We start from the raw sequence: 27,372 nt of genomic DNA, 5'->3' as shown, positions 1-27,372 counted from the left end.
TATTATGTCTTGAAGCAGTGATCACGTGGGAGCGTGTAAAAAGAGTGGAAGAAATGAAGGGGCTCTGATCATCTTAAGTGACTAATCCTACACAAAGAAAGTCTAGGAATTTCCTCAGACAAATACTATTTTGGATAAAAATGGATGTGAATCTCAGGGAAGCATTTGCCCATCAATGGCCAAGATACCCATTGCACATTATACCAAACACTTTGTCAATTGTGATGAAAACCCAATCAAGACAATCCATACAAAGCCATAATGATTCACCAGACTTTATAATTCTACAAAACTTTCATCAAACCACCATTGGTTGACCAGGTTCCTTACATTCTCACTATTTCCCAAAACCTAATAGTACGATAGCCACCCAAGTAATCCACATGTCCTCACTCCAAAACACCTCCTCTCCCCCACACACATCTCCACACATCATTTAATACAAAATGCCTGCTTTCTCCTCATAAAATAAGCTTTCTGTCCCTAATTATCCCTTACTTATCTTGACTGCAGGACTTATGCTTATTCCCTCATCTGAAAGAGTTTTTTCGACTTTTTTAAACTGACGACCTATCCTCAGGATAGGTCATCAGTATGTGATTGGTGGGAATCCAGCACTGTACAATGTATCCACTTGAAAGGGAATGAGCTGCGCTTCAGTAAGCTTTAAGAAGGACGCAGCGCTCACAGGAGCACCCCAGCCTTCTCAAACACCTGATCGGTTGGGGTCCCAGGTGTCAGACTCCTACCAATCAGACATTGATTACCTATTCAGAGGATAACCGGTATAAAATGTGGGAAAACCGCTGAAATGCACCTCAGTATAATGCACTTCAATATATAGATTTTTCAAGATGCATACATTTAAAGAGGACTCCTAATATATTTCCTACAGATACATTTACCAATTGTATATGAAGACATACAGTATATTGACCATTATGTATAGATTCACTTTCCACAACTACGTAAGTATTCATCTGTATACTTACAGAGAAGTCAGTGTCCTCTGCTCTCAGGTGGTCTGCAATGTAGTGTACTCCTTCTATAGCCAGCTTGAGAGATGGGGACATTAGAAGTACATGCTGCTCTTTGGCACTAATCGTTTTGGTAACTTGACTGGCACCAGTTGGTTTTTCTTGAGTTTTGGACTTGCATTTACATTGGGAGTTTTGACTCCCTTGCTGTCCTTCATTAACATGGCATCTCTGAGACAATGGAGAGTTGCTGGATTGGCCATTGGCCTGAAAGGAATCCTCGTGAAGGTAGCAGTACTGTATGCTTCTGGAGCGACAACGAATTGTGCCCTCATTGATTTCTTTGGGGGTGTACATCTGTTGGACACTTACAGAACGTACTTTTGGCATCAGGTTGATATGAGGCTCTGCAAGAAGGTGGGTTTTATTTTGTGGAGAAGGACAACTAGTCAGTGTTGATTCTTCACACAACATTGAATATTGCCCTGATGGTGACTTGCAGATCACTTGGGTGTTGGCTGTTTGTTCTAGCTGGTGGCAGCAGGAAGATGTAGGTGAGGCTCTCTGACTGGTGGGACTCGCTGATGATGAGCTCTGGAAGGCTGGTTCAATCTCAGTCTCAGGCCACAGCCTGGGTGGAGGACTGAGTCGTCTAGCATGTAGAGACTCAATTAGCTTCTTGCAGTTATCTTTTGCTGGTCGCTTCATGAATAGTACCCGAGGTACCACATCTAAGAATATTCTACGTACCCAAGCTGGCATGGTGTGTGTGCGAGGAGAGCGGTGGTGCACATTCAACACAAATACAGTGATTATAATAGACAAAGTAACAAAGATCATAGTGAACAGAAGATATTCACCAATCAAAGGGATTACCAGAGAAGTGGAAGGGATGATCTCTGTAATGAGGAGGAGGAAGACAGTTAAAGATAGTAGCACTGAAATACACAAAGTAATTTTCTCTCCACACTCTGAAGGCAAGTAGAAGACTAGCACTGTCAAGCAGGAGATGAGAAGGCATGGGATGATGAGGTTAATTGTGTAGAATAAAGGAAGCCTTCTAATGATGAAGGAATATGTAATGTCTGAGTATATTTCTGTGCAGCACTCATACTTTTTGATGTTGTAATTGCCAACAGCATTGACAATGACCCATTCTCCGCTCTCCCAGTAGTCTAGCTGGTCAACGTGATTGTGCATGCTAATTAGGTCAATTTTTGCTTTATCGTAAGTCCATGACCCAAACTTCATGGTGCAGTTCTGCTGGTCAAAGGGAAAAAATGTGACATCAATGCTGCAGGAGCTCTTGTAAATGGCAGGAGGCATCCATTTTATGCGTCCATCGTGAAAGAGATGAGCTTTGGTCAGGTGAGTAACCGCAAAATCTCCATCAGCACTTAAAGGAAAAAGAAGAAGAAATGTATTTGAGAAGATTTGAATGATCATTTTGGAAAAGTGGCAAATCACAATAATGAAAGATGGCTATTTAAATTCTTGTATAAGATGAATACAGGCTTGGATAATGAATCAATACTGGTATTTTATTGAGTCTCATTTGACTTATTTACTGTACAGGCTCAATCACATGCCCAGGAAGGAAAGAGAGAGAGTAGCCATCAAACAGTGTCCATGGATGAGCAGCTAAAATGTCTTAGAAACTCCATTTTACTCCTCCTAGACAATGTGGTCTAGTTGGGAACCTTGCTGGAAAAGATCTGTGGAGCAGGTAACACAATCTGCTTATGACACTGAGCTGGTCGAGTGAACTTAAAGGCCTTATGCAAGCCACAGGACGATTCCAATATTATGGCAAATCTATTGGGCAACTCTAAGATGACATATTATGGAGGGGTATTACTTCTAGAAAATAATACCTTAATATTGTGCTGTAAGGGTGTATCGTTGTGCCACCATGCTGATTCAGTACACACTGCTCTGCCATGTACACAAGACCTTGTCTTCCCCAGGTCATGGATTGTCATACTTTTCCAATACTCATTGCAACTTACTACTAAACATGGTTACTGTTGATGTAGTGAACAACTGGTGGGATACAATCCAAATACTCACTGGTATGGGATGACCATGGACACCAGACATTCCATCCTACCAGTTGTGGAGGAAAGCCAGCATTTTACTTTACCTTAAACGGGTTGCCTGAGTTATATAGGCAAATGTAAGGACTTTACAATTCACTTACTTTATCTCCAGTTGCTCCTTTCTCAAATTTAACTGAGGGTCACATGACCTGTGATGTCAGCTTCTCTCCCTGCTTTGATGATGTTTTCTGCACAAGCTTGAGATCTGTGTCTGTACACCAGACTCACTGTGATGACCACGCCCCCCTGCACTGCCGGCTGCTGCTTATTGCTCTCTCCATGGATTCTTGAGGAAAAACATTAACCCCTTCAGCTGCACAGACTCAGGGCTGAAGGCTTTACTGAGTAGATGCAGGCAGTGAGGAGACAAATGCTGGGCACAGGAGCTGACAGAGGAGTTCTGTAAAACATTACACAAAAACAGGTAGGGGGAAGATCCTATGTGTATCAGCAGTGTCATTGTACAGCTGAGAATTGCAGTCCTACAAATACAACATGCTGCAGAGTCTCCCAGCAGGCAGACATGTCACTCAAGGCAGCACTTGTACTCACTCCCTTTGCAGAGCAGGGGAAGGGGCCGAGATTGTTGTTATTGCAGGTAAACAAAGGGCCAGAAGAAAACCAGGGAAATTAGGAAATATATATTTTTTTTTGCCTAAAACTTGCTTAGCTTAGTTATATATTGCTGCCCATCAGATTTACAGTGCTATATATTTTTTTTTCATAACTCGGACAACCCCTTTAAGGGATTGTCTAGGATTAGAAACACATGGCTGCTTTCTTCCAGAAGCTGCAGCACACTTGCCTACAGTATGTGTGTGGTCTTATAGCTCAGCTCCCTTAAAGGGCTTCTGTCAGCCCACTAAACCGTTTTTTTTTTTTTGGTTAATATTAATCCCTACACTGCAAGCTCCCTGTACATATGCTAAATATTCATTTTTGTTCAGTAGATTTTGTTAAAAATCAAGTTTTATAATATGTAAATTACCTGTCTACCAGCAAGTAGGGCGGCTACTTGCTGGTAGCAGCCGCATCCTCCTCTCATCATGACGCCCCCTCCGCCGTTTGATTGCCAGGCCAGGGAACGGGATCGTTCTCTGCTGGCCCTGTTTGAATTCAAAATATCGCGCCTGCGCCGTACCTGTCTTTAATCGGCGCAGGCGCATTGAGGATGGAGTGGCCGCCTCTCAGTGCGCCTGCGCCGATTAAAGACAGGTACGGCGCAGGCGCGATATTTTGAATTCAAACAGGGCCAGCAGAGAACGATCCCGTTCCCTGGCCCTGTCAATCAAACGGCGGAGGGGGCGTCATGATGAGAGGAGGATGCGGCTGCTACCAGCAAGTAGCCGCCCTACTTGCTGGTAGCAAGGTAATTTACTTATTATAAAACTTGATTTTTAACAAAATCTACTGAACAAAAATGAATATTTAGCATATGTACAGGGAGCTTGCAGTGTAGGGATTAATATTAACAAAAAAAAAAAAACGGTTTAGTGGGCTGACAGAAGCCCTTTAAAGTGATGGGATTTAGCTGAAATACCAAACAGAACCTGGGGACAAGCGTGGTACTATTATTTTTTAAGTAAGCACCCATGTTTTTTTAGTCTTAGACATTCCCTTTAAGTTCTCAATCGAAACTGATGACTCTTTCACCTTATGGAATGATGTCAAATCAAAGGTAATACTCATATATACTATGCATCCAGGTACTGAGCACCAGGAAGTTATCATATAGATATGTATTAACATCTTACTAACCTCATACTTGTTTTTACTCTAGACTTGTAATTTCCAGGCATTTATTCCAAGCGGCATTCTCGAATTTTAACACTTACGCATTAAGCCCTGCAAATCCTCTAGTGTTGACTTATTAGCTCCTGCGCTGCATTGCATATTTAAAAGGCTCAGTAAAAGGTTGTCCGTATTTCTGCATTTAAATAGAGAAAGCTCTTGGCTTACTGAGCAGGAAAACACCTCTCAGCGAGTGTATAGCTTGAAGCCTGTGGTCCTCACAGAAGCAGTTCGGTAGCTTGCTACAATTAAAGATGTACGTTGGTTTTATTAAAGGGACACTTCCCTTAGAAAGGGATATTTTTTCAAACTCAATGTCCATAGAAAACAAGTCTTTAAAGAAATGTTAGCCGTTTTCCTTTTTGTGAACACTGAAAATTGAATACAAAGTGCTGTCCGTCTGTAGCAGTCAGCACAGAGAGATAAAACTTCTATATAGATAGGGATCTCATTGTTATTTTATTGCTGCTTTTTCTGCAATGTCAAGATGTTATCTGTTAGTAAAATAGTAGATTGTAGAATCAGGGTGACAGCATGACAGCTCTATTGTTCTCATGATAGGACTAGATAAAGATGCCCACAGAAGAGCACTGCACTTATCAGTGTAATGTGTGATGCTGTAATTGCCTCACTCATCCACCTTCTCTTTCTGGCCACAGAGAATGGTCTGAGAGAGAAAATCAAGCGAGGCTCTTTGCCGTGCTAAAAGTCCAAGCAAAGAAGAAAGTTAAGAGTCAGGACAGGAACTAGAATACATGGAGTGGCGTCAAATAATTCTGTAAGCATTCACCTGTTATGGTGGAAAAAAAATGATGGTAGTGGCCCCTTACTGGTTTGTTACACATAAAATGGCTTGCTTTAGCTTCTACATGAGTCTTCTCCACAGCATTTCACTAGGACAAGACCTACTGTATGGTGCTGAATACAGTGAAACAGGCAACAATTCAGCATATGTCTTGCTATAAGCTGAAACATTGCCTTTTTTACTGTATTCGTGATGGGAAAAGAATGAAGCTGGAAAGAACGATATGCCGATGTCAAGTTTCCATTGTTGCGCTTGGACTATTGGTGGACTGTGGCCTTCTGCTGCATTTCTGTCACGGCTGGCGGTGGGGGAAACCCCCAGCCGTGCGGTGCCAGGAGTTGATAGGGTTACCCCTAGGCCGGGACCACAGAGTTAGGGAACAGGTCACCTCCTATTGCGTCCCTAACGCTGACCCTGTCTCCTATCTGTATGAGCCGACCTTGGTGGTAGGAGGACTCATACGCCGGAACCTTAAAGTCCCTACGAGCCCTCAAGTCGGCCCTGTACTAGGGGACAGAGTGAGACGACCTGCTCCTCCTAGGCACGGGGGAGCAGGAGTCTCAACGGCCAAGCAACACAGGGGAATACAATAACAGACTTATGGCAGTGACAGGCAAATGGGACCAACACATCACTCACCTGCCACAGACAACAAACCCTGGATCCCATGTGCAGGTGCTGCGGTTCAGACACCAACGAACACAGCACACACCAGACATCCCACAGGAACCCAGGACCACAAGCTGCACTAACATAAAACCCCACACACACCTAGATAACACCATGAAACATAAGATTTACTGACAAAGGTTTTACTAACAAGGTTTTATGACCAGAAGGATGGTCCTCACCAGGCAGATGGAGGAGACAGGAGGCTGCTCCAGCCAGCATGGCTGAGAGCAACCTACTGAAGCCTGCAAGAGACTCAGGCTATATAGGCCAAGTGGCCACACCCAAACGGCCAGACACACCCAGAGACTCACACACACTGGGAAGGGAGTTAACCCTTCCTACACCACAGAAGAGAAGGGAAAACACCAACTAAAAGGGAAATAGCACACACACTCACTCACCAGTTACCGCTGGCAACGGCATGCGTGGCAGCCGTGACCTGAAGAACAACCAGCAGGCCGAGACCCTGCCACCACATGCACACAACACCAGACGTTGCCGAGGACCACCGCAGGTGGGAGGTGTCCAAGTGCATACAACCCACACAATCTCGTGCACAACAAACACACAAAGGGAGTGCACATAAACACAGATGAAGGACGTGCACACCAAAACACGTTGCCAAGGGCAACCGCACGCATGCCTGTTATTCGCGGCAACCGCACCTGAGGCAAACCACTAAGTGCCCCCAGCTGCGGTTGCGACAACACCAGACCGCGGATAACTGCATGCGGCTCCCAAGGAGTCACGACCATGACCAGGGGTCGTGACAATTTCAGATTAATTTGAGGGACTTTTAGTGCTGTCCTCCAACCATTACTGCTTTTGTTATACAGGGGAATCTACATTCTGCATAGAAAAAGTAATCTATTAGGATTGAAATTAGTCCAGGAAAGGTATATGGAGAACCATATACCATCAATGGTAGCAGTCTAAATCCTTCACCCTATACTCTGCTGGCACCTAATGCCAGTAGGTAATGTGGCCCCAGGTCAGAAAGCCTCTGTGCTCTCTGCATGTAAAATACAGTATAGAACAGTGAAGTTGCTCTCCAGTTCGGGAGCCCTAAAATCTTCTGGCACAGGTAGAGATGTGGACATAGCACAGGTCATGGGTCTCTGAAAGTCTTGCCTTCCCCCTCATTTGCGATAATTGGCTTGTATAATCAAGCAGCCAATCAGCCGATGAAAGAACATTTGAGGATGAAAGATGCCCAATTATTGGCAGCACATCTCCCTGTGTAATCAGGGATGTGCCTTCAATAATGAATAGAACATGAGGGAGGAACGCCTGCGGAAGCAGTTGTTCCTTCAGAATTATTTTTGCATTGGCCTGTGTAACCAGGCCGCTGCAATGAGCACCGATGGATGTGTTCTTATCCATCTGCACTCGCACTAACTGTACATTGGGCAATGTAATAGCACCTGGCTGTTGTAACTTGATCTAGGCATCAGCTCGGACCAGGGGCGTAGCTAAAGGCTCATTGGCCCTGGTGCAAGAGTTCAGCTTGGGCCCCCCTTCCCTCAGTGCTTTGTGGCCAGGGGCAGGGAAGCACATAACCTTCATGCTGCCTAAGGCAAAAATTGAAATGGCACCTCCTCCCCCATGCAAAATTATTGACCTTACCCCTTTCCCTCTAGCCAGAACTTGACCAGCATGCCCTTTCTATAATATTGGTGTCTTCTTATGTGGCACAAGGGTTTTTGGGCCCCCTAAGGCTCCTGGGCCTGGTAGCAACTGCTACCTTTGCATCCCCTATAGTTACGCCCCTGGCTTGGACAAAGAACAAAGGGTGGACAAAAAAGGAAGGGCGAGAGAATGCAGAGAGGTACTCAAGTAGGAAGCTGGTTCTGCTGTACAAGGCTTTTCTCCACTTGTGGGAAGTGACAACGATTTGGAGGACAGGTAAGTATGTGTAATGTGTGTAACTGTAATGTGTATATGCAGTATATGCGTAACTGCATGTGTGTGTAAAGTATATGTTTGCGTAACATGCATAAATTGCGCATTTATGTAATGTGTATGTATGTATGTGTAATGTGTGTGTATATGTGAGTCTATAGATACACACACACACACACTCATTGGTGACCACTGCTGTAAACTCTCCTTCCCTTTGTAGATTGGCATTTCTTATAATATTAATGACGTGCTGATATATATAGAGCGAGGCTGAAGTTTGATCCAGTTTGTGCAGATCACTTCTGTTCTACGCACATCATATCTCTCACTTCCCGTGTAAGACAGTTTGACATCTGACGCTCTCTGCACTGTATCCGAATCCAGGATGAAACAGCGAGACGCATCTCTGCTCCCAGGCTCCTGTCACAATCAGCCGGTACTGCCAGATTTTCCGTCATTCGCCACTAATGATAGCACAGACTACACCATCCTGACCCCCATACTAAGCTTTCCACAGGAGGGAGGATGGGAACGGATGAACCTCTTGAGTATAAGAGAGATGGAGGCCCAGGAGAACTGGCAGTGTAAGGAAGGGGGAAATTATCTCCCTATAAATAGTTGCCCTTTCTCAGCTTCTCTCTCTGGTTCTAGGACATGGGAAAAGCATTATTTCCACCTAGCAGTCCACCTTAAGATGTTGTGTGGAAGGACTAAACACTTTGCGTTATGCTGCGTGTTTACTGGAGAGAACTAGGTCATTTTAGTTGAGTGGTTTCATTTAATTTATATCCTTCAGGTAGTATCTTAAATTAACAGCAGCATGGCAGACCATGTATCATCACTAATATGCTAGGGCAGAACTAGGCAAATATGTTGTGCAGGGCTGTAGGAGAGATGGGTGATAACCTCTGTGGGTGCTATCAAGGTGACCATATCGATTGTCAGCAGAGACATAACTTGAACCTCTTGGGCTCTGAAACTAAATCTTTAACAGGGCCTCCATCTACCTCTGCACGACCAGTAACTATGCCCTCACATCACACTCTGAAGCTTTATGCAACCTACAGACATTTATCATGGAGGCTGAAGTATGAAGGAAATCAAGCATCAAGGAAAATGTAAAGATAGGTATGATGATCCCCTCAACTAATTTAACTGAATCTGTTTGGTGGCTCCGTAACACCTATCTGGACCTTCATTGAAAATTTCTAGCAGGAATAATAAATGAATGACACTACATGAATTGTGATTACTTGGGGTATGAAAGTAGTTACCAAACTGGACAGTCAGGAGAGATGACAGGTAGTGTTGGGCGAACATGCTCTGTGTGTGCTCGAGCACGATGCTCGAGTCTCCTCCCCGCACTTTGTTGGCTGCTACGCAGCCAATAAACGTGCAGGTAAGTACAGCCATGTTGGCTACTGGCATTACAGTGATTGGCTGGCCGGAACACGTCACCCGATGACACGTGTTCGGCTCAGTCTTAGTCAGGGAGAGCTGTGCTGAAGAAGGGACAGATAGTGTAGGGAGTGAAATAGTAATATTTTTGTGAAAAAACTTGTTAGAGACCAAAAAGTCCTTTTAAGGACTATTGTTGTACCTGACAGCAATATAATTATTAGCGCAACCTGCGCTAAATTGCGTGGAATTGTTAGAGACCCAAAAGTCTTTTTAAGAACTATAGTTGTATCTGGCTGCAATATCATTAGCGCAAACTGCACTAAATTGCGTGCAATTGTTAGTGCCGCTTCTGATAGTGACACAACCTCTGCTACATCTTTTATTTTACATTTGCGCAGCCTAAATATCTGTGACATTCAGCGCAATTGTTTGGCCGCTGGTGACAGAGATATTACCAGCACTACATCTCCTGTATAACATTTTCATATCCTAAATATCAGTGATATTAATTCAGTGTAATTTTTTATTAGCAGCTAGTGACAGCGACATAACTTGCGCTATACCTCCTGTATAACGTTTGCACATTTTAAATATCAGTGATATTAATTCAGTGTAATTTTTTACTAGCCGCTGGTGACAGCGACATTACTTGCGCTATACCTCCTGTATAACGTTTGCACAGTTTAAATATCAGTGATATTAATTCAGTGTAATTTTTTACTAGCCGCTGGTGACAGCGACATTACTTGCGCTATACCTCCTGTATAACGTTTGCGCATCCTAAAATTATCTGTGACATTCAGTGTACTTTTTTCATAGACACTGCGGACAGCGACATTACCTGCGCTACATCTCCTCTTTAACGTGTGTGCATCCTAAAAATATCTGTGACATTCTGTGTACTTTATTTGCGCATACACTTACAAAACCTGTGCTACTGTACGTGTGACATACTTGCAAGCATATATACCATTTAATATGCACAAGGCGAGCAGTAACGGACGGGAAGTGGCCATGCTTCTGATGGTGCATGCAGAGGCCGTGGCACTGGGCACGGAGAAACTGTGCCTGCTGCCAGAGCACAAGAAACACACGCATCCACGATACCTAGTTTCATGTCCCAGTTTGCAGGGCGGCGCAGGACACCACTCTCAAAGTCAGACCAGTGTGACCAGGTGGTCGGTTGGATTGCAGCAGATAATGCTTCTAGTCGGTTAAGCACCACCCTGTCTTCCACAAAGTCCAGTCTCAGTAGCCAAGAGTCTGGTCAACAGAATCCTCACCCTGATACTCCTTCCTCCCACCATGGAGAGTCTTGGCAACCAAGTGATCCCACACTCGAATATTCCGAGGACCTCTTTTCATCGCCATTCCTTGATTTGGGCCTCTCGACAAGCCTGCTTGAAGAGAGACATGAGTAGATATTGTGCCCTGATTCCCAAACTCTTGAGCATCCACAGTCAAAAGAAGATGACGCTGGGGAACGGCAATTAGTGTTTCACGAAGTGGATGATGATGATGAGACACAGTTGCCAATAAGTCAACCGCAATTAGTGTCTCAAGAGGTTCATGATGAGGATGAGACACAGCTGTCAATAACTGAGGTTGTTGTTATGTCAACAAGTCAGGAGGATAACCAGAGTGAGAAAAAGGAAGAAGAGGTGGTGGACGATGAAGTCACTGACCCAACCTGGGAAGGTGGCAAGCCGAGCGAGGACAGCAGTACAGAGGGGGAGGGATCCGCTTCACCGCAACAGGCTGGAAGAGGCAGTGATGTGGCAAACTGGAGAAGGCGGGCCACGCAAAACAGACCTGTCCCCTCTTGCGGTAATCTCCCTTGCCAAGGGGTAGGTGTTCCGCAGTCTGGTGCCTTTTTGAGGAAAGTGCGGGCGATAAAAGAATTGTCATTTGCAACCTGTGCCGTACCAAAATGAGCAGGGGCGTGAACACTAGCAACCTCACCACCACCAGCATGAGCCGCCACATGGCATAAAAGCACCCTAATAGGTGGGCCGAACGCCTGGGTCCACAATCAGTGTCTGCGGGTCACACCACTACCTACTCTTTCCCTGTGTTACGTGCTGGCCAATCCCCTGTCTAAGACACAGGCCCGGATGCCTCCCGCCATGCACCTGGACCTTAGCAAGCACCATCATCTAGCACATCCACTTCTGTGTTCCAGCGCAGCGTACAGGTGTCTATACCCCAGGCCTTTGAACGAAAGCGCAAATACCCCGCCACCCACCCACAGGCCATAACACTAAATGCCCACCTTTCCAAATTGCTGGCCCCTGGAAATGTTGCCATTTAGGCTTGTGGACCCTGAGGCTTTCCGCAGCCTGATGGCGGTGGCCGTCCCGCGTTACTCTGTTCCCAGCCGTCAATATTTTTCACAGTGTGCAGTCCCAGCCTTACACCAGCCTGTGTCCCGTAACATCACCCGTGCCCTGACCAATCCAGTTATTGGGAAGGTCCACTTAATGACTGACATATGGACAAGTGCTTTTGGCCAGGGATGCTACATTTCCCTGACGGCACACCCTGGGTGAACGTTGTGGAGGCCGGGAGCGAGTCGTACCCTGGGATGTCACAGGTGCTACTGACGCCAAGGATTGCAGACCCTCTTTCCATCAGCGTTTACGCCACCACCTACATTAGTGGCTGCAACACCCCCTTCTTCTCCTCCTCCTCCTCCACTTACACATCTGAGTTATCATCTTAGAGCACCAGTCATACATGGTTGTGTCTGATAATGTCCGTAACTTGGTTGGGGCTTTGGAGCTCGGCAAGCTCACACATATAGCATGCCTAGCCCACATGTTCAGCCTAGCGGTTCAGCGGTTTCTCAAAACCTACCCCAATTTGCCTGAGCTACTGGTGAAGGTGTGTGTGTGTGTGTGCCCTGCCCATTTCCGCAAGTCAACGACAGCTTCCGCCAGTCTGGCAACGCTGCAGCAGCGCTTGCAATTGCCAGCTCACCGACTGTTGTGTGACGAGAGTATGCACTGGAACTCCACGTTCCAGATGTTGGCCATGCTTTGTGAGCAGCATAGGGCAGTAGTGGAATACCAGCTGCAACATGCTCGTCACCTTTCCAGTCAGCTTCCGCTCTTCACAAGCGAGGAGTGGGCATTGATGCCTGACCTCTGTAAGGTTTTACACAACTTGGAGGAATCAACACACATGGTGAGTGGCGATAACGCTATTATCAGCGTAACCATGCCACCTCTGTGTCTACTAGAACGCTCGCTGCTCACAATTAAGGTGGATGCTTTGCATGTGGAAGAGGTGGAAATGGGGAAAGACAGTACACAGGGTGATAGCCAGACTACCCTCAGTTTGTCTTCTCAGCGTGAATTGGATGATGATGATGAGGAGGAGGAGCAGGAGACGGTTGCCTCCGCTACAGAGGGTAGTACCCATGGAAGTTTTATTCCAATTGTGTTCAGTGTTGATGGGTAGAAGAGGAGGATGAGGAGATTAAGAGTCATCCTCCTGATGAGGACAGCAAAGTCTTGTCTGTTGGGACTCTGGCACACATGGCTGACTTTATGTTATGCTGCCTTTCCCGTGACCCTCGCGTTATACGCATTTTGGCCAACACCGATTACTGGTTATTCACCCTTCTCGACTCCCGCTACAAAGAGAACTTCTCATCTCTCATTCCTGTGGTGGAGAGGACTAGCAAAATGGTGCAATGCTAGAAGGTCATTGTGGAAAAATTGTTTAAAAAATTTCCAGCTGATAACGCTGGCGGCAGAGTACGTAGTTCCTTGGGCAACTGAGGAGGAGAGACGAGGGGAACACACAGCAGTTCCAACAGAGGCAGGGAAACACTCTCTAAGGCCTGGGACAGTTTCATGACAACCAGCCAGCACCCTCGCTCTGATGCGAGGCCTAGTGTCAAAAGGAGGGAAAAGTTTTGGAAGATGGTGAAGGAGTACGTAGCAGACCACGTCAGCGTCCTCAGTGATCCCTCTGTGCATTACAACTATTGGATATCCAAGCTGGACACGTGGCATGAACTGGCGTTCTACGCCTTGAAGGCGCTGGCCTGCCCCGCTGCCAGCGTTTTGTCAGAGTGTCTATTTAGTGCTGCTGGAGGAATAATAACTGATAAGCGTATCCGCCTGTCAACTGAAAATGCTGACCGGTTGACTCTTATTAAAATGAACAAGGCCTGGATTGCCCCTGACTTCTCTACTACACCAAAGGAAAGCAGCTGAACATAAAGGCACTCTAAATGTGGCTTTTCTGGTGTATTGAATACACTGTATTCCCATCACTGGCAGATCCAGGGGGGCCAACGGGGCAATTGCCCCTCAACCCTCCCCCCGAGCTGGCCCTGGTGAAAAGTGGGGGGCAGCAGTGGCAGGGCACAGGGAGATGAGTGCTTCCATTGTGGAAGCGTTCATCTCCATAGTCATCTGTATCGCTGTCCTCAGGACAGCGATACAGATGGCTGTGCTGCGGCAGGGCAGGGGAGGGAAAGGCGTCTCCCTTCCCTGTTCCTCTGATAGGCTGCCAGCACTAGGCCGGTAGCCTATCAGAGGCCGGTACAGAGCCGTACAGTGTGGGACACAGGCCAGAAGAGGCCTGCATCGCTGACATGGTGGCAAGTATAACAGTTTTTTTTTATATGTACAATACTTGTTACTGGCACATGATGGGGGGCTCTTGTTACTGGCACATGATGGGGGGTGCTCTTGTTACTGGCACATTATTGGGGGGTGCTCTTGTTACTGGCACATGATTCGGGGGCGCTCTTGTTACTAGCACATGATTGGGGGGCTTTTGTTACTGGCACATAATTGGGGGGGCTCTTGTTACTGGCACATGATTGGAAGAGGGGCTCTTGTTACTGGCACATGATTGGGGGCATCTATGGGGGCACATCTCACTGGCACATTATTGGGGGGCATCTATGGGGACACTTATTACTGGCACATTATTGGGGGCACTAATTACTGGCACATTATTGGGGGCACTAATTACTGGCACATTATTACGGGCACTTATTGCTGGCACATTATTGGGGACACTTTTTACTGGCACATTATTGGGTGGCACTATGGGGGCACTTCTTACTGGCACTTTATTGGTGGGCACTATAGGGGCATCTACTGAAGCCACAAAGAAGGGGTATTTTATATGAGGGGCTCTGTACAGTAGCATTTTATACTGGGACACATTATGGTGGGTACTATGGGGAAGGGGAGAGAGGAGTACTATGGGGTCATCTATGGGGGCACTAAGAAGGGGAATTTTATACTTGAAAATTATGGGGGAAACTGAGGGCTTCTACTGGAGCACTATATATGGGGCATTTTATACTGGTACATTATGGGGGGCTCTAGGAGGAAGGGGGGCGAGGAGCACTATGGGGGCATTTACTGGGGGCACTATATAGGGGTATATATTATAAGGAGAATTATTTCTACTCGGGCGCATTATGGTGGGCTTTATTTCTCACCCATGGTATGAGCCCCCTAGTAGCAGCACCAGCCTCTCCCTACTCTGCTATCCCTCTGCCCCTTCTCCAAATCCTTTAGGATAAAACACATCCGCTCCACCTAGCCCCCAGCCAAAGTTTTGAAGTGGTGTTCGAGATCCTCAAGGGCCAAGCCAAGTAATTGTAAGTTTTCATGTTAAATATGTTTATGTTATACACATATAGCATACACTATGCCACACAATATACAGTATATGTCTACACTGTGTATGTAGTCTGTTCTATAAGCACCACATTATTTTCTGTCCGCCGCCACAAAACAATCTGGAAGTGCCCCTCCCGAGACTAGGCTCTAGATCTGCCACTGATTCCCATGCACCCCTTCCAACACTAAAAATAGTATATGGTTCAATCTCCCTTTTCTGGTTCTCCTCCTCCTCCATCATATCAACATGCTTATTAGGCTGCCCTCGATCCTAATGTTTAAGAGGGTCAGCTCAGCAGCAGACCCTCACCCATAATGTTTTAGATGATCACATCACCAGCAGGCCCCCGTCCCTAATGTTTTAGATGGTCAGATCAGCAGGCCCTTGCTCCAATCGTTTTTGAGGGTCAGCAGCAGGCCCTTGCTCCTAAATGTTTTTGAGGGTCACCAGCAGGCCATCAATCATAATTTTTCAAGGGTGTGTAGGATGCCCTCCTTTATGTATAATAAAGGGTGTATTGTAGTACCGGTTCCTTGTAATTTTTGGCAGCCCTTTCACGTAGTGCATATGCTTTGAGTGTAGGAGTTCCACTACGTGAACAATTGTACCACAATGTGAATGAGGCCCTCATTTATGTGGTATACAGGTTGTATCAGAGTGCCTCTTCCTTGTAATTTTTGGCAGCACTTGCACTTTATATACAAGTAAATATACAGAAAAGAATGTTTCCTAACAATTTTTCCTCTAAAATCGATTTAATCTTCGGTTTTCTGCGTATTATTGTCAGTCTGTAAAAGTGGCGTACTACTCGACAACATCGTTCCCAGCAGCGACCTGGGAGTCCAAGATGCATCCAGACATCCTCCCCATGCTGTTCCCAAACCATTTCAGTGGTGTTTCCATCAATTTCTGACCTTTTCCTGTGAACCAGACACCCTCCCCTCTTCAGAGCAGCGGGTGCCTGGTTTAATGCTCTGGTTCTCCCACTGACTTCCATTGTGCTCGGGTGCTCTGTAGAGCACCCGAGCATCCCGAGGTGTTCTACTCGAGCACCCAAGCACTTTGCTGCTCGACCAACACTAATGACAGGTCTTAAGTCTACTAGACTTTACCATAAACAATAGACAGCCCTCTACGTGACTAATTGATTAGGTCTTGAACTGTAACCATTGACTGGGTCCTCAAACTTCTACAAATAACCTCTACCAAAGGAATTGGTTGGGTCTACTAAACCCTCACTAGAACTTTTTACAATACTCAAGGCATTGATTGGGTCTACCACACACGTAATTTATAACCTTGTACATCTCACCATTGATTGCCTCTAATAGTCTTTTAACCTTTATGATCCTCCACTCTGATTGAGTTCTTGACCTTCTTATCAGGATAAATCCCATCAGAAGTGATTATATAAATACAAAACATCTCTAGAAAGAAAAAGAACGTCTTCTGTCCCTCAGTCAATTTAATAGTTACGTAGTCCTTCTTATGAGATTATCATCCCCTTATGCCTGATCTCTGCATTCATAAGCTAATCACAAATGGAGTGAAAGAGAGATAAGAGAACCACGATCACACATCACAAAAAATACAGAAAGACTTTGTCCCGTACAAACATTTCCATCTCAGTTTTAGCAGATCTTGAAAGGTCTGTTTGATAATCACAAGCTTCTTTCATGATAAGTGGTAATTCCCTCGCTAACGCTTATCGAAGCAGCCGGCCCCTCTCTTGTGTCCCTGGAGTGTTCTTGGAAAATGAAGACCACAAGAAGGTTTGCTGCAGGAGCACAATCCTCTACTTCAGCTTTCCTGTGTTAATTACAGTGGAATCTAAATGACTGGAACAGAACCAGGGACTACTTTAAAGTGTATTGCAAGCATTTCCGAGCAGTAACAGATTATTTAACTAGCAGAGGACACAACCTCCGGTGGGAACAGTCTGCAAAGACAAAACTAAGAGCTATTAAGAACTTGGTTGTTCAAGAACAATAATGAGGATCTGTGAGGGCTCAAGCTTTTGTTCTTGCCTAGTGTTTGATTTGGGCAGGTTCTATATCTGGATAATACACACTGAGAATGCACAATTTTATCCCTGGCAATTTGGGTAAAATTAAGCATTAAAGCTGAATTTAAGAATTATTAACCATCATCTTATTTGGACTGACCTCGGTACATTATGGAATCTTATACCTTATAGGAAAGTCAACTGAAACTTCTAAGGGTACTTTCACACTAGCGTTTTTCTTTTCCGGCACTGAGTTCCGGTTTTATCTCCAGCAAAAAAAACTGAAGACTTGCCTGAATGTCGTATCCAGCATTTTTTTTCCATAGGAATGTATTAGTGCCGGAATGCCGAATTCGTCCTTCCGGTCTGCGCATGTGCAGATGGAAAAAGAGGTGAAAAAAATAAATGCCGGATCCATTTTGCCGGAAGACACCGGAAAGACGGATCCGGCATTTCAATGCATTTTTCTGACTGATCAGGCATTTTTAAGACTGATCAGGATCCTGATCAGTCTTACAAATGCCATCAGTTCGCATACGTTTTGCTGGATCACTCTGCCGCAAGTGTTAAAGTAGCCTAATGATGAGAATGGTAGACTATTTAATGTACGGTATATTGGGGTGTTCCAATGTGCCTCCCTAATGGCAGATCTCAAGAGAAAGGACTGAGCATGTGGATTTCAACCTGCCTGAACCTTTGTTTCCATAGGAGATAAGCAGAGGTGCCAGGCAGCAGAATTTTCTTTCTACCTACTGGAACATGTAGTTGAACATAGACCCTGGGACCATAGTGTGTCCTCTCTGCCACATAACCAGAGACACAAAATAATACTATCCAAAAGTGGCCATCAGGGGAAGGAATTTTTTTAAGACAGTTTGCTGAGGGGAGTAATTATAGCAGGTGCTGAGGTTACATATTTTGTCCCCGAATATTTTAACAATTAACCATTTCATTTAACTTATTGACCAGAGATTTGAAATGACAAGAAAAGCTGTCTAAAAATGACAAATGGGGAGTCCCTGCCTTGCTGTTGATCAGGGTTATCAGGGACAGATTAAGGGTGTCTAATACAGGGGGCAGTTAATTTATTGGGACCCTCCCCCAAATAATCTGAGCCCCTACACTGACTCTGGACAAAAGGTTATACATTTTAATCTCACTATTCTGCTAGTGATTCCATAGAGAATGTAACTCAGGATCAGTACAGGATAAGTAATGTATGTACACAGTGACTCCACCAACAGAATAGTGAGTGCAGCTCTGGAGTATAATACAGGATGTAACTTAAGATCAGAACAGAATAAGTAATGTAATGTATGTACACAGTGACTCCACCAGCAGAATAGTGAGTGCAGCTCTGGAGTATAATGCAGGATGTAACTCAGGATCAGAACAGAATAAGTAATGTAATGTATGTACACAATGACTCCCCCAGCAGAATAATGAGTGCAGCTCTGATATAATACAGGATGTAACTCAGGATCAGAACAGGATAAGTAATGTAATGTATGTACACAATGACTCCACCGGCAGAATAGTGAGTGCAGCTCTGGAGTATAATACAGGATGTATGTTTTTTGTGACTGCACTTGGGGACACTTTCAAAGTTTTCCCAATTTTTCAGACTGACTGACCTTCATTTCTTAAAGTAATGATGGCCACTCCTTTTTTCTTTACTTAGCTGCTTTTTTCTTGCCATAATACAAATTCTAACAGTCTATTCAGTAGGACTATCAGCTGTGTATCCACCTGACTTCTCCACAACGCAACTGATGGTCCCAACCCCATTTATAAGTCAAGAAATCCCATTTATTAAACCTGACAGAGCACACCTGTGAAGTGAAAACCATTTCAGGTGACTTCCTCTTGAAGCTCATCAAGAGAATGCCAAGAGTGTGCAAAGCAGTAATCAAAGCAAAAGGTGGCTACTTTGAAGAACCTAGAATATGACATATTTTCAGTTGTTTCACACTTTGTTGTTATGTATATAATTCCACATGTGTTAATTCATAGTTTTGATGCCTTCAGTGTGAATCTACAATTTTCCTAGTCATGAAAATAAAAAAAAATCTTTGAATGAGAAGGTGTGTCCAAACTTTTGGTCTGTACTGTATATATAACCCAGTTCAGGCCTAGTTAGTCAGTCTTAGCAGTTCAGTCTTAGCTCTCAGTCTTCAGCCCTGAGCTGAAGTGGTCCACATCCTACTCAGAACTCTGCTAGGAGTTGGTGGACATCAGCTAGAAGTTTAGCTTCAGAAAGGATATTAATACAGAAAGCACTAAATAAACAGAGACCCAAAGGGTTACGGCAATCTCTATAAGCGCCTTAGGACCTTTGGAGTTAAAAGTGAAGGATTTACCGGCCTCCAGCAGCCTCACTATCCTGCACTAGGATAACCAGGACCAGCATAGAAGTCCTCTACCAGTAAGCATAAAACCTATATCATTAATAGCCTGAGAGACAGACATAACACCTGTAAGCAGTGGACCTCTTGCAGCTTTATCCATCTTAAAGAGACTGTATTTCATATCTGGATATACTAGAGACTGTTTTATACTTGGATGTATCAGGAGCAACGTTCAGTAAAAGTTATACTCTGGATTGCACCATCCTTGTCTCAGTCTCCAATTCCTCAGTTAACACTACAGTAAATGGTTGTACCACCATAAAAGGTACTGGCATCACGACTACAAGGGACCTTGCCATAGGCACATTAACCACTTCAACCCCGCTAGCTGAAACCCACTTAATGACCAGGCCACTTTTTACACTTCTGCACTACACTACTTTCACCGTTTATTGCTCGGTCATGCAACTTACCACCCAAATGAATTTTACCTCCTTTTCTTCTCACTAATAGAGCTTTCATTTGGTGGTATTTCATTGCTGCTGACATTTTTACTTTTTTTGTTATTAATCGAAATTTAACTATTTTTTTGCAAAAAAATGTCATTTTTCACTTTCAGCTGTAAAATTTTGCAAAAAAAACGACATCCATATATAAATTTTTTGCTAAATTTATTGTTCTACATATCTTTGATAAAAAAAAAATGTTTGGGCAAAAAAAAAAAATGGTTTGGGTAAAAGTTATAGCGTTTACAAACTATGGTACAAAAATGTGAATTTCCGCTTTTTGAAGCAGCTCTGACTTTCTGAGCACCTGTCATGTTTCCTGAGGTTCTACAATGCCCAGACAGTAGAAAACCGCCACAAATGACCCCATTTCGGAAAGTAGACACTCTAAGGTATTCGCTGATGGGCATAGTGAGTTCATAGAACTTTTTATTTTTTGTCACAAGTTAGCGGAAAATGATGATTTTTTTTTATTTATTTTTTTCTTACAAAGTCTCATATTCCACTAACTTGTGACAAAAAATAAAAACTTCCATGATCTCACTATGCCCATCACAAAATACCTTGGGGTGTCTTCTTTCCAAAATGGGGTCACTTGTGGCGTAGTTATACTGCCCTGGCAATTTAGGGGCCCAGATGCGTGAGAAGAAGTTTGCAATCAAAATCTGTAAAAAATGACCGGTGAAATCCGAAAGGTGCACTTTGGAATGTGTGCCCCTTTGCCCACCTAGGCTGCAAAAAAGTGTCACACATCTGGTATCGCCGTACTCAGGAGAAGTTGGGGAATGTGTTTTGGGGTGTCATTTTACATATACCCATGCTGGGTGAGAGAAATATCTTGGCAAAAGACAACTTTTCAATTTTTTTTATACAAAGTTGGCATTTGACCAAGATATTTATCTCACCCAGCATGGGTATATGTAAAATGACACCCCAAAACACATTGCCCAACTTCTCCTGAGTACGGCGATACCAGATGTGTGACACTTTTCTGCAGCCTAGGTGGGCAAAGGGGCACACATTCCAAAGAGCACCTTTAGGATTTCACCGGCCATTTTTTACAGATTTTGATTTCAAACTACTTCGCACACATTAGGGCCCCTAAATTGCTAGGGCAGTATAACTACCCCACAAGTGACCCCATTTTGGAAAGAAGACACCCCAAGGTATTCCGTGAGGGGCATGGCGAGTTCCTAGAATTTTTAGTCACAAGTTAGTGGAATATGAGACTTTGTTAGAAAAAAAAAAAAAATCATAATTTTCCGCTAACTTGTGACAAAAAAAAATAATTCTAGGAACTCGCCATGCCCCTCACGGAATACCTTGGGGTGTCTTCTTTCCAAAATGGGGTCACTTGTGGCGTAGTTATACTGCCCTGGCATTCTAGGGGCCCTAATGTGTGGTAAGTAATTTGAAATCAAAATGTGTAAAAAATGACCTGTGAAATCCTAAAGGTGCTCTTTGGAATATGTGCCCCTTTGCCCACCTAGGCGGCAAAAAGTGTCACACATGTGGTATCGCCGTACTCAGGAGAAGTTGGAGAATGTGTTTTGGGGTGTCATTTTACATATACCCATGATGGGTGAGAGAAATATCTTGGCAAAAGACAACTTTTTCCATTTTTTTATACAAAGTTGGCATTTGTCTCACCCAGCATGGGTATATGTAAAATGACACCCCAAAACACATTCCCCAACTTCTCCTGAGTACGGCGATACCACATGTGCAACACTTTTTTGCAGCCTAGATGCGCAAAGCGGCCCAAATTCCTTTTAGGAGGACATTTTTAGACATTTGGATCCCAGACTTCTTCTCACGCTTTAGGGCCCCTAAAAAGCCAGGACAGTATAAATACCCCATATGTGACCCCATTTTGGAAAGAAGACACCCCAAGGTATTCAATGAGGGGCATGGCGAGTTCATAGAATTTAATTTTTTGGGCACAAGTTAGCAAAAATTGATTTCTTTTTGTTTTTTCTCACAAAGTCTCCCTTTCCGCTAACTTGGGACAAAAATTTAAATCTTTCATGGACTCAATATGCCCCTCACGGAATACCTTGTGGTGTCTTCTTTCCGAAATGGGGTCACATGTTGGGTATTTATACTGCCCTGGCATTTTAGGGGCCCTAAAGCGTGAGAAGAAGTCTGTAATATAAATGTCTAAAAATTTTTACGCATTTGGATTCCATGAGGGGTATGGTGAGTTCATGTGAGATTTTATTTTTTGACACAAGTTAGTGGAATATGAGACTTTGTAAGAAAAAAAAAAAAAAAAAAAACAATTTCCGCTAACTTGGGCCCAAAAAAATGTCTGAATGGAGCCTTACAGGGGGGTGATCAATGACAAGGGGGTGATCACCCGTATAGACTCCCTGATCACCCCCCTGTCATTGATCACCCACCTGTCATTGATCACCCCCCTTTCAGGCACCATTATGACGTCCGTATGATTTTTACGGATCCACGGATACATGGATCGGATCCGCAAAACACATACGGACGTCTGAATGGAGCCTTACAGGGGGGTGATCAATGACAGAGGGGTAATCAATGACAGGGGGTGATCAGGGAGTGTATATAAGGTGATCACCCCCCTGTCATTGATCACCCCCCTGTAAGGCTCCATTCAGACGTCCGTATGTGTTTTGCGGATCCGATCCATGTATCCGTGGATCCGTAAAAATCATACGGACGTCTGAATGGAGCCTTACAGGGGGGTGATCAATGACAAGGGGGTGATCACCCGTATAGACTCCCTGATCACCCCCCTGTCATTGATCACCCACCTGTCATTGATCACCCCCCTGTCAGGCTCCATTCAGACGTCCGTATGATTTTTACGGATCCACGGATACATGGATCGGATCCGCAAAACACATACGGACGTCTGAATGGAGCCTTACAGGGGGGTGATCAATGACAGGGGGGTAATCAATGACAGGGGGTGATCAGGGAGTGTATATGAGGTGATCACCCCCCTGTAAGGCTCCATTCAGACGTCCGTATGTGTTTTGCGGATCCGATCCATGTATCCGTGGATCCGTAAAAATCATACGGACGTCTGAATGGAGCCTTACAGGGGGGTGATCAATGACAGGGGGGTGATCAATGACAGGGGGGTGATCAGGGTGTCTATATGGGTGATCACCCCCCTGTAAGGCTCCATTCAGACGTCCATATGCGTTTTGCGGATCCGATCCATGTATCCGTGGATCCGTAAAAATTATACGGACGTCTGAATGGAGCCTTACAGGGGGGTGATCAATGACGGGGGTGATCAGGGAGTCTATATGGGTGATCACCCCTCTGTCATTGATCACCCCCCTGTAAGGCTCCATTCAGACGTCCGTATTCGTTTTGCGGATCCGATCCATGTATCCGTGGATCCGTAAAAATCATACGGACGTCTGAATGGAGCCTTACGGGGGGGTGATCAATGACGGGGGTGATCAGGGAGACTATATGGGTGATCACCCCTCTGTCATTGATCACCCCCCTGTAAGGCTCCATTCAGACGTCCGTATTCGTTTTGCGGATCCGATCCATGTATCCGTGGATCCGTAAAAATCATACGGACCTCTGAATGGAGCCTTACAGGGGGGTGATCAATGACAGGGGGGTGATCAATGACAGGGGGGTGATCAGGGAGTCTATATGGGGTGATCAGGGGTGATCAGTGGTTCATAAGGGGTTAATAAGTGAAAGGGGGGGGTGTAGTGTAGTGGTGTTTGGTGCTACTTTACAAAGCTGCCTGTGTCCTCTGGTGGTCGATCCAAACAAAGGGGACCACCAGAGGACCAGGTAGCAGGTATATTAGACGCTGTTATCAAAACAGCGTCTAATATACCTGTTAGGGGTTAAAAAAAAAATCACATCTCCAGCCTGCCAGCGAGCGATCGACTCGCTTACCTTCCGTTGCTGTGAGCGCGCGCGCCTGTGTGCGCGCGTTCACAGGAAATCTCGGCTATCGCGAGATGACGCACGGATGCGTCCAGGAGGAATGAATCAACCACCTTCCGGACGCATCCGTGCGTTAGGCGGTTCGGAGGTGGTTAATACAGACCATCAAGGGCACCTCAAACCACGATCTGGCCTGTGTCCCTTACACCAGAGTGTGCCCCAGAGAATTCCTGTGCCGTTCTCCTCATCACTTGTGCAGGCCTGCCCCGGGACGACATAACCGTGAGTAACCAGAACTGTATTTACCTCGGCCCACCTAATGCTCACACCGTGACCTCACGTATAATCCCCCTGTCGGTCTGGCTCACCGCACGTATACATGGGATGCAGATTGCTGTTGCATTTGACATGGATTTCAGCACAGAATCAGCTTTAAAATCTGTGTCAAATCCAATGTGTGTGCGCATACCCTAACACAGGATGTAATGGGGGATTAGAACAGGAAAGTAATGTAGTTGTGCTCACTGCTCAATCCGTGTTTGCAACCTGTTTGAAAATACTGACAGGTTCCCTTTAACTTTGAGGAACAGAAGACATGTTCTATTTTCGGAGCATCTCCAGATAATCCAGTTTATCCTCAGTGCGTTTAAATGCCTTTACTGTATGGAAATCAGTGAAAAGGGATGAGAGATTATTGTAATAAAGCAGAATCCCGGCTTGTGCTTTTCATGCGGGATCCAATCCAAGTTTTATTACGGTACCTGCGGCCCAGGACTCTTCTGTGGGGTCATTCTCTGTACGGAGCACACAGCGCGTATGCCCACATCCTACTCCCCTACAAAGATCTTGCACTTTTCGATAAATTCACAAGATTTGTCAAGCGGTAAATGACATTCAGATAATGCATTTCATAAATGAAATGTCAGACAGATGAAAAAACATGACATGAAAAACACCAGCACTGCCATCAAATGGAGATATTTCTAAATATCGGACATTTTAATTTAACAAATTTTGGAATGTTGACATCACAATTTACATTTCCTTACCAGCCTGTACCCTTTATACAGGTCAGATCTTCATTCAGAGATAAGCAGTGCTACATAGATGCGGCTTCTCTCTTCTTGCAGAAGCTGTCGCAGATCCCTATGCAGGACGTAACTTCTATTGTATCAAACACTAATTGATGTTAAGATGCTTTTCAGCTGCTGCAGAACATCATAATGCACACCTCAAGTGCTGCAGAACATCATAATATACACTTCAGCAGCTACAGAGCATCATAATACACACCTCAACTGCTGCAGAACATCATATTACAACCCCAACTACTTCAGAACCTCATAATACACACCCGAACTGCTGCAGAAAATCATAATACACACCTCAACTGCTGCAGAACATCATATTACAACCCCAACTACTTCAGAACATCATAATACACACCTGAACTGCTGCAGAACATCATAATACACACCTCAACTGGTGCAGAACATCATAATATATACTTCAGCTGCTGCAGGGCATCATAATACATACCTCAACTGCTGCAGAACATCATAATACACACTTCAACTGCTGCAGAACATCATAATACACACTTCAACTGCTGCAGAACATCATAATACACACCTCAACTGCTGCAGAACATCATAATACACACCTCAACTGCTGCAGAACATCATAACAGATACCGCAGCTCCTGCAGGGCATTATAATACACACCTCAGCTGCTGCAGAACCTGGTAATACACACCTCATTCACTGCAGGGCATCGTAACACATACCTCAGCTGCTGCAGAACATCATAATACAAACCTCAACTGCTTCAGAACATCATAATACACATCTCAACTTCTGTAGAGCATCATACTAAACACCTCACCTGCTGCAGAACATCATAATACACACCTCAACTGCTGCAGAACATCATAATACACACCTCAAGTGCTGCAGAACATCATAATACACACCTCAACTTCTGCAGAACATCATAATACACCCCTCAACTGCTGCAGAACATCATAATGCACACCTCAACTGCTGCAGAACATCATAATACAGGGCTGGCCAACCTGCGGATCTCCAGCTGTTGCAAAACTACAATTCCCACCATGCCTGGCTGTAGGCTAATAGTTGTAAACAGTATGGGCATGCTGGGAGTTGTAGTTTTGCAACAGCTGGAGAGCCTCAGGTTGGCCATCCCTGTCATAATACATAGCTCAACTGGTGCAGAACATCATAATACATACCTCAACTGCTGCAGAACATCATAATATAAACCTCAACTGCTGCAGAACATCATAATACAACCCCCAACTACTTCAGAACATCGTAATACATACCTCAACTCAAAAGCGGACATAGACAGGAGAGGGCCCCTGTGCAAGACCAGCAAAGAGGCCCCTTGCTCTCAAACTGCTCACTATAGAGCCCCACAATGCCTGAGGATGAAATTCCTTAGCTCAGTACATTACATACAGTCTAACAGGCAGCAGAAAGCAACTTTCAAGATGAGAGTGGGCCCCACTACCTCCTGGGCCCCTGTGCAGCTGAACAGGTTGCACATATGGTATGTCCGACCCTGCCTCAACTGGTGCAGAACATCATAACAGATACCGCAGCTCCTGCAGGGCATCATAATACACACCTCATCTGCTGCAGAACATCATAATAAACAGCTAACCTCATGATACCCACTTAAAGAGAGTCTGTCACCAACTGTTCACATTCTACACGGTTTATAGTGGCTTCTTGCACACACACAGATGATCATAACGGTACCTTTGTGGTTTTAGTCCGATTTTCTAAAGTTGCAAATACAAGGTTTTAATGGTTTGCAAATGAGAGCTCAGGCCGCTTGGCGTTTTACGCTCCTAACTCCTCCCCAGCTTCGTCTTTCCAGTCCTGTAATCATCTTACATCATCCTCTCCAACAGCGGAGAACCCTTGCGTGCACAGTTCACCGCCAGGCCCGGGCATAAGCACTGCAAAAACCACCGAGGGCATCGGCTTCATGCGCATGCAGACATTGGCATCAAGCTGTCCACAATTGGGCTCCCAATCTAAGGTCCCTATCAGTTTGTCTTTGGAGGGAAATGGTTCAAAATGTATGGATGCAACTGAATTAGGGCTCATGCACATGAACTTTTTTCCTGTGTCTATTCAATTCTTTTGTGGCCCTTATACGGAACCATTCACTTAAAATGAGTCCGTGGGCATTCTGTGTCTGCATGGTCGTTCCGCAAAAATATAGAACGTGTCCTATTATTGTCCGCATTATGGACAAGGATAGGACTGTTCTATTA

General features: G+C 44.8%; 1 protein-coding gene across 1 annotated transcript in view; it reads right to left on the bottom strand.

Moving 5' to 3' along the window:
• LOC122941032 (neuronal acetylcholine receptor subunit alpha-4-like) overlaps nucleotides 1-27,372 on the bottom strand; it is a 66,198-nt gene that overhangs the window by 4,185 nt on the left and 34,641 nt on the right. The window contains exon 5 of the mRNA XM_044298017.1: nucleotides 993-2,373. Within this exon, the coding sequence (XP_044153952.1) occupies nucleotides 993-2,373 (1,381 nt within the window). The remainder of the gene's footprint in view (nucleotides 1-992; nucleotides 2,374-27,372) is intronic.

This window comes from Bufo gargarizans, chromosome 6 (assembly GCF_014858855.1).
Source record: "Bufo gargarizans isolate SCDJY-AF-19 chromosome 6, ASM1485885v1, whole genome shotgun sequence".
NCBI classification, from domain to species: Eukaryota; Metazoa; Chordata; class Amphibia; order Anura; family Bufonidae; genus Bufo; species Bufo gargarizans.
The sequence above is the reverse complement of the archived record's forward strand: the minus strand, read 5'-3'. Positions and strand labels throughout refer to the sequence as shown.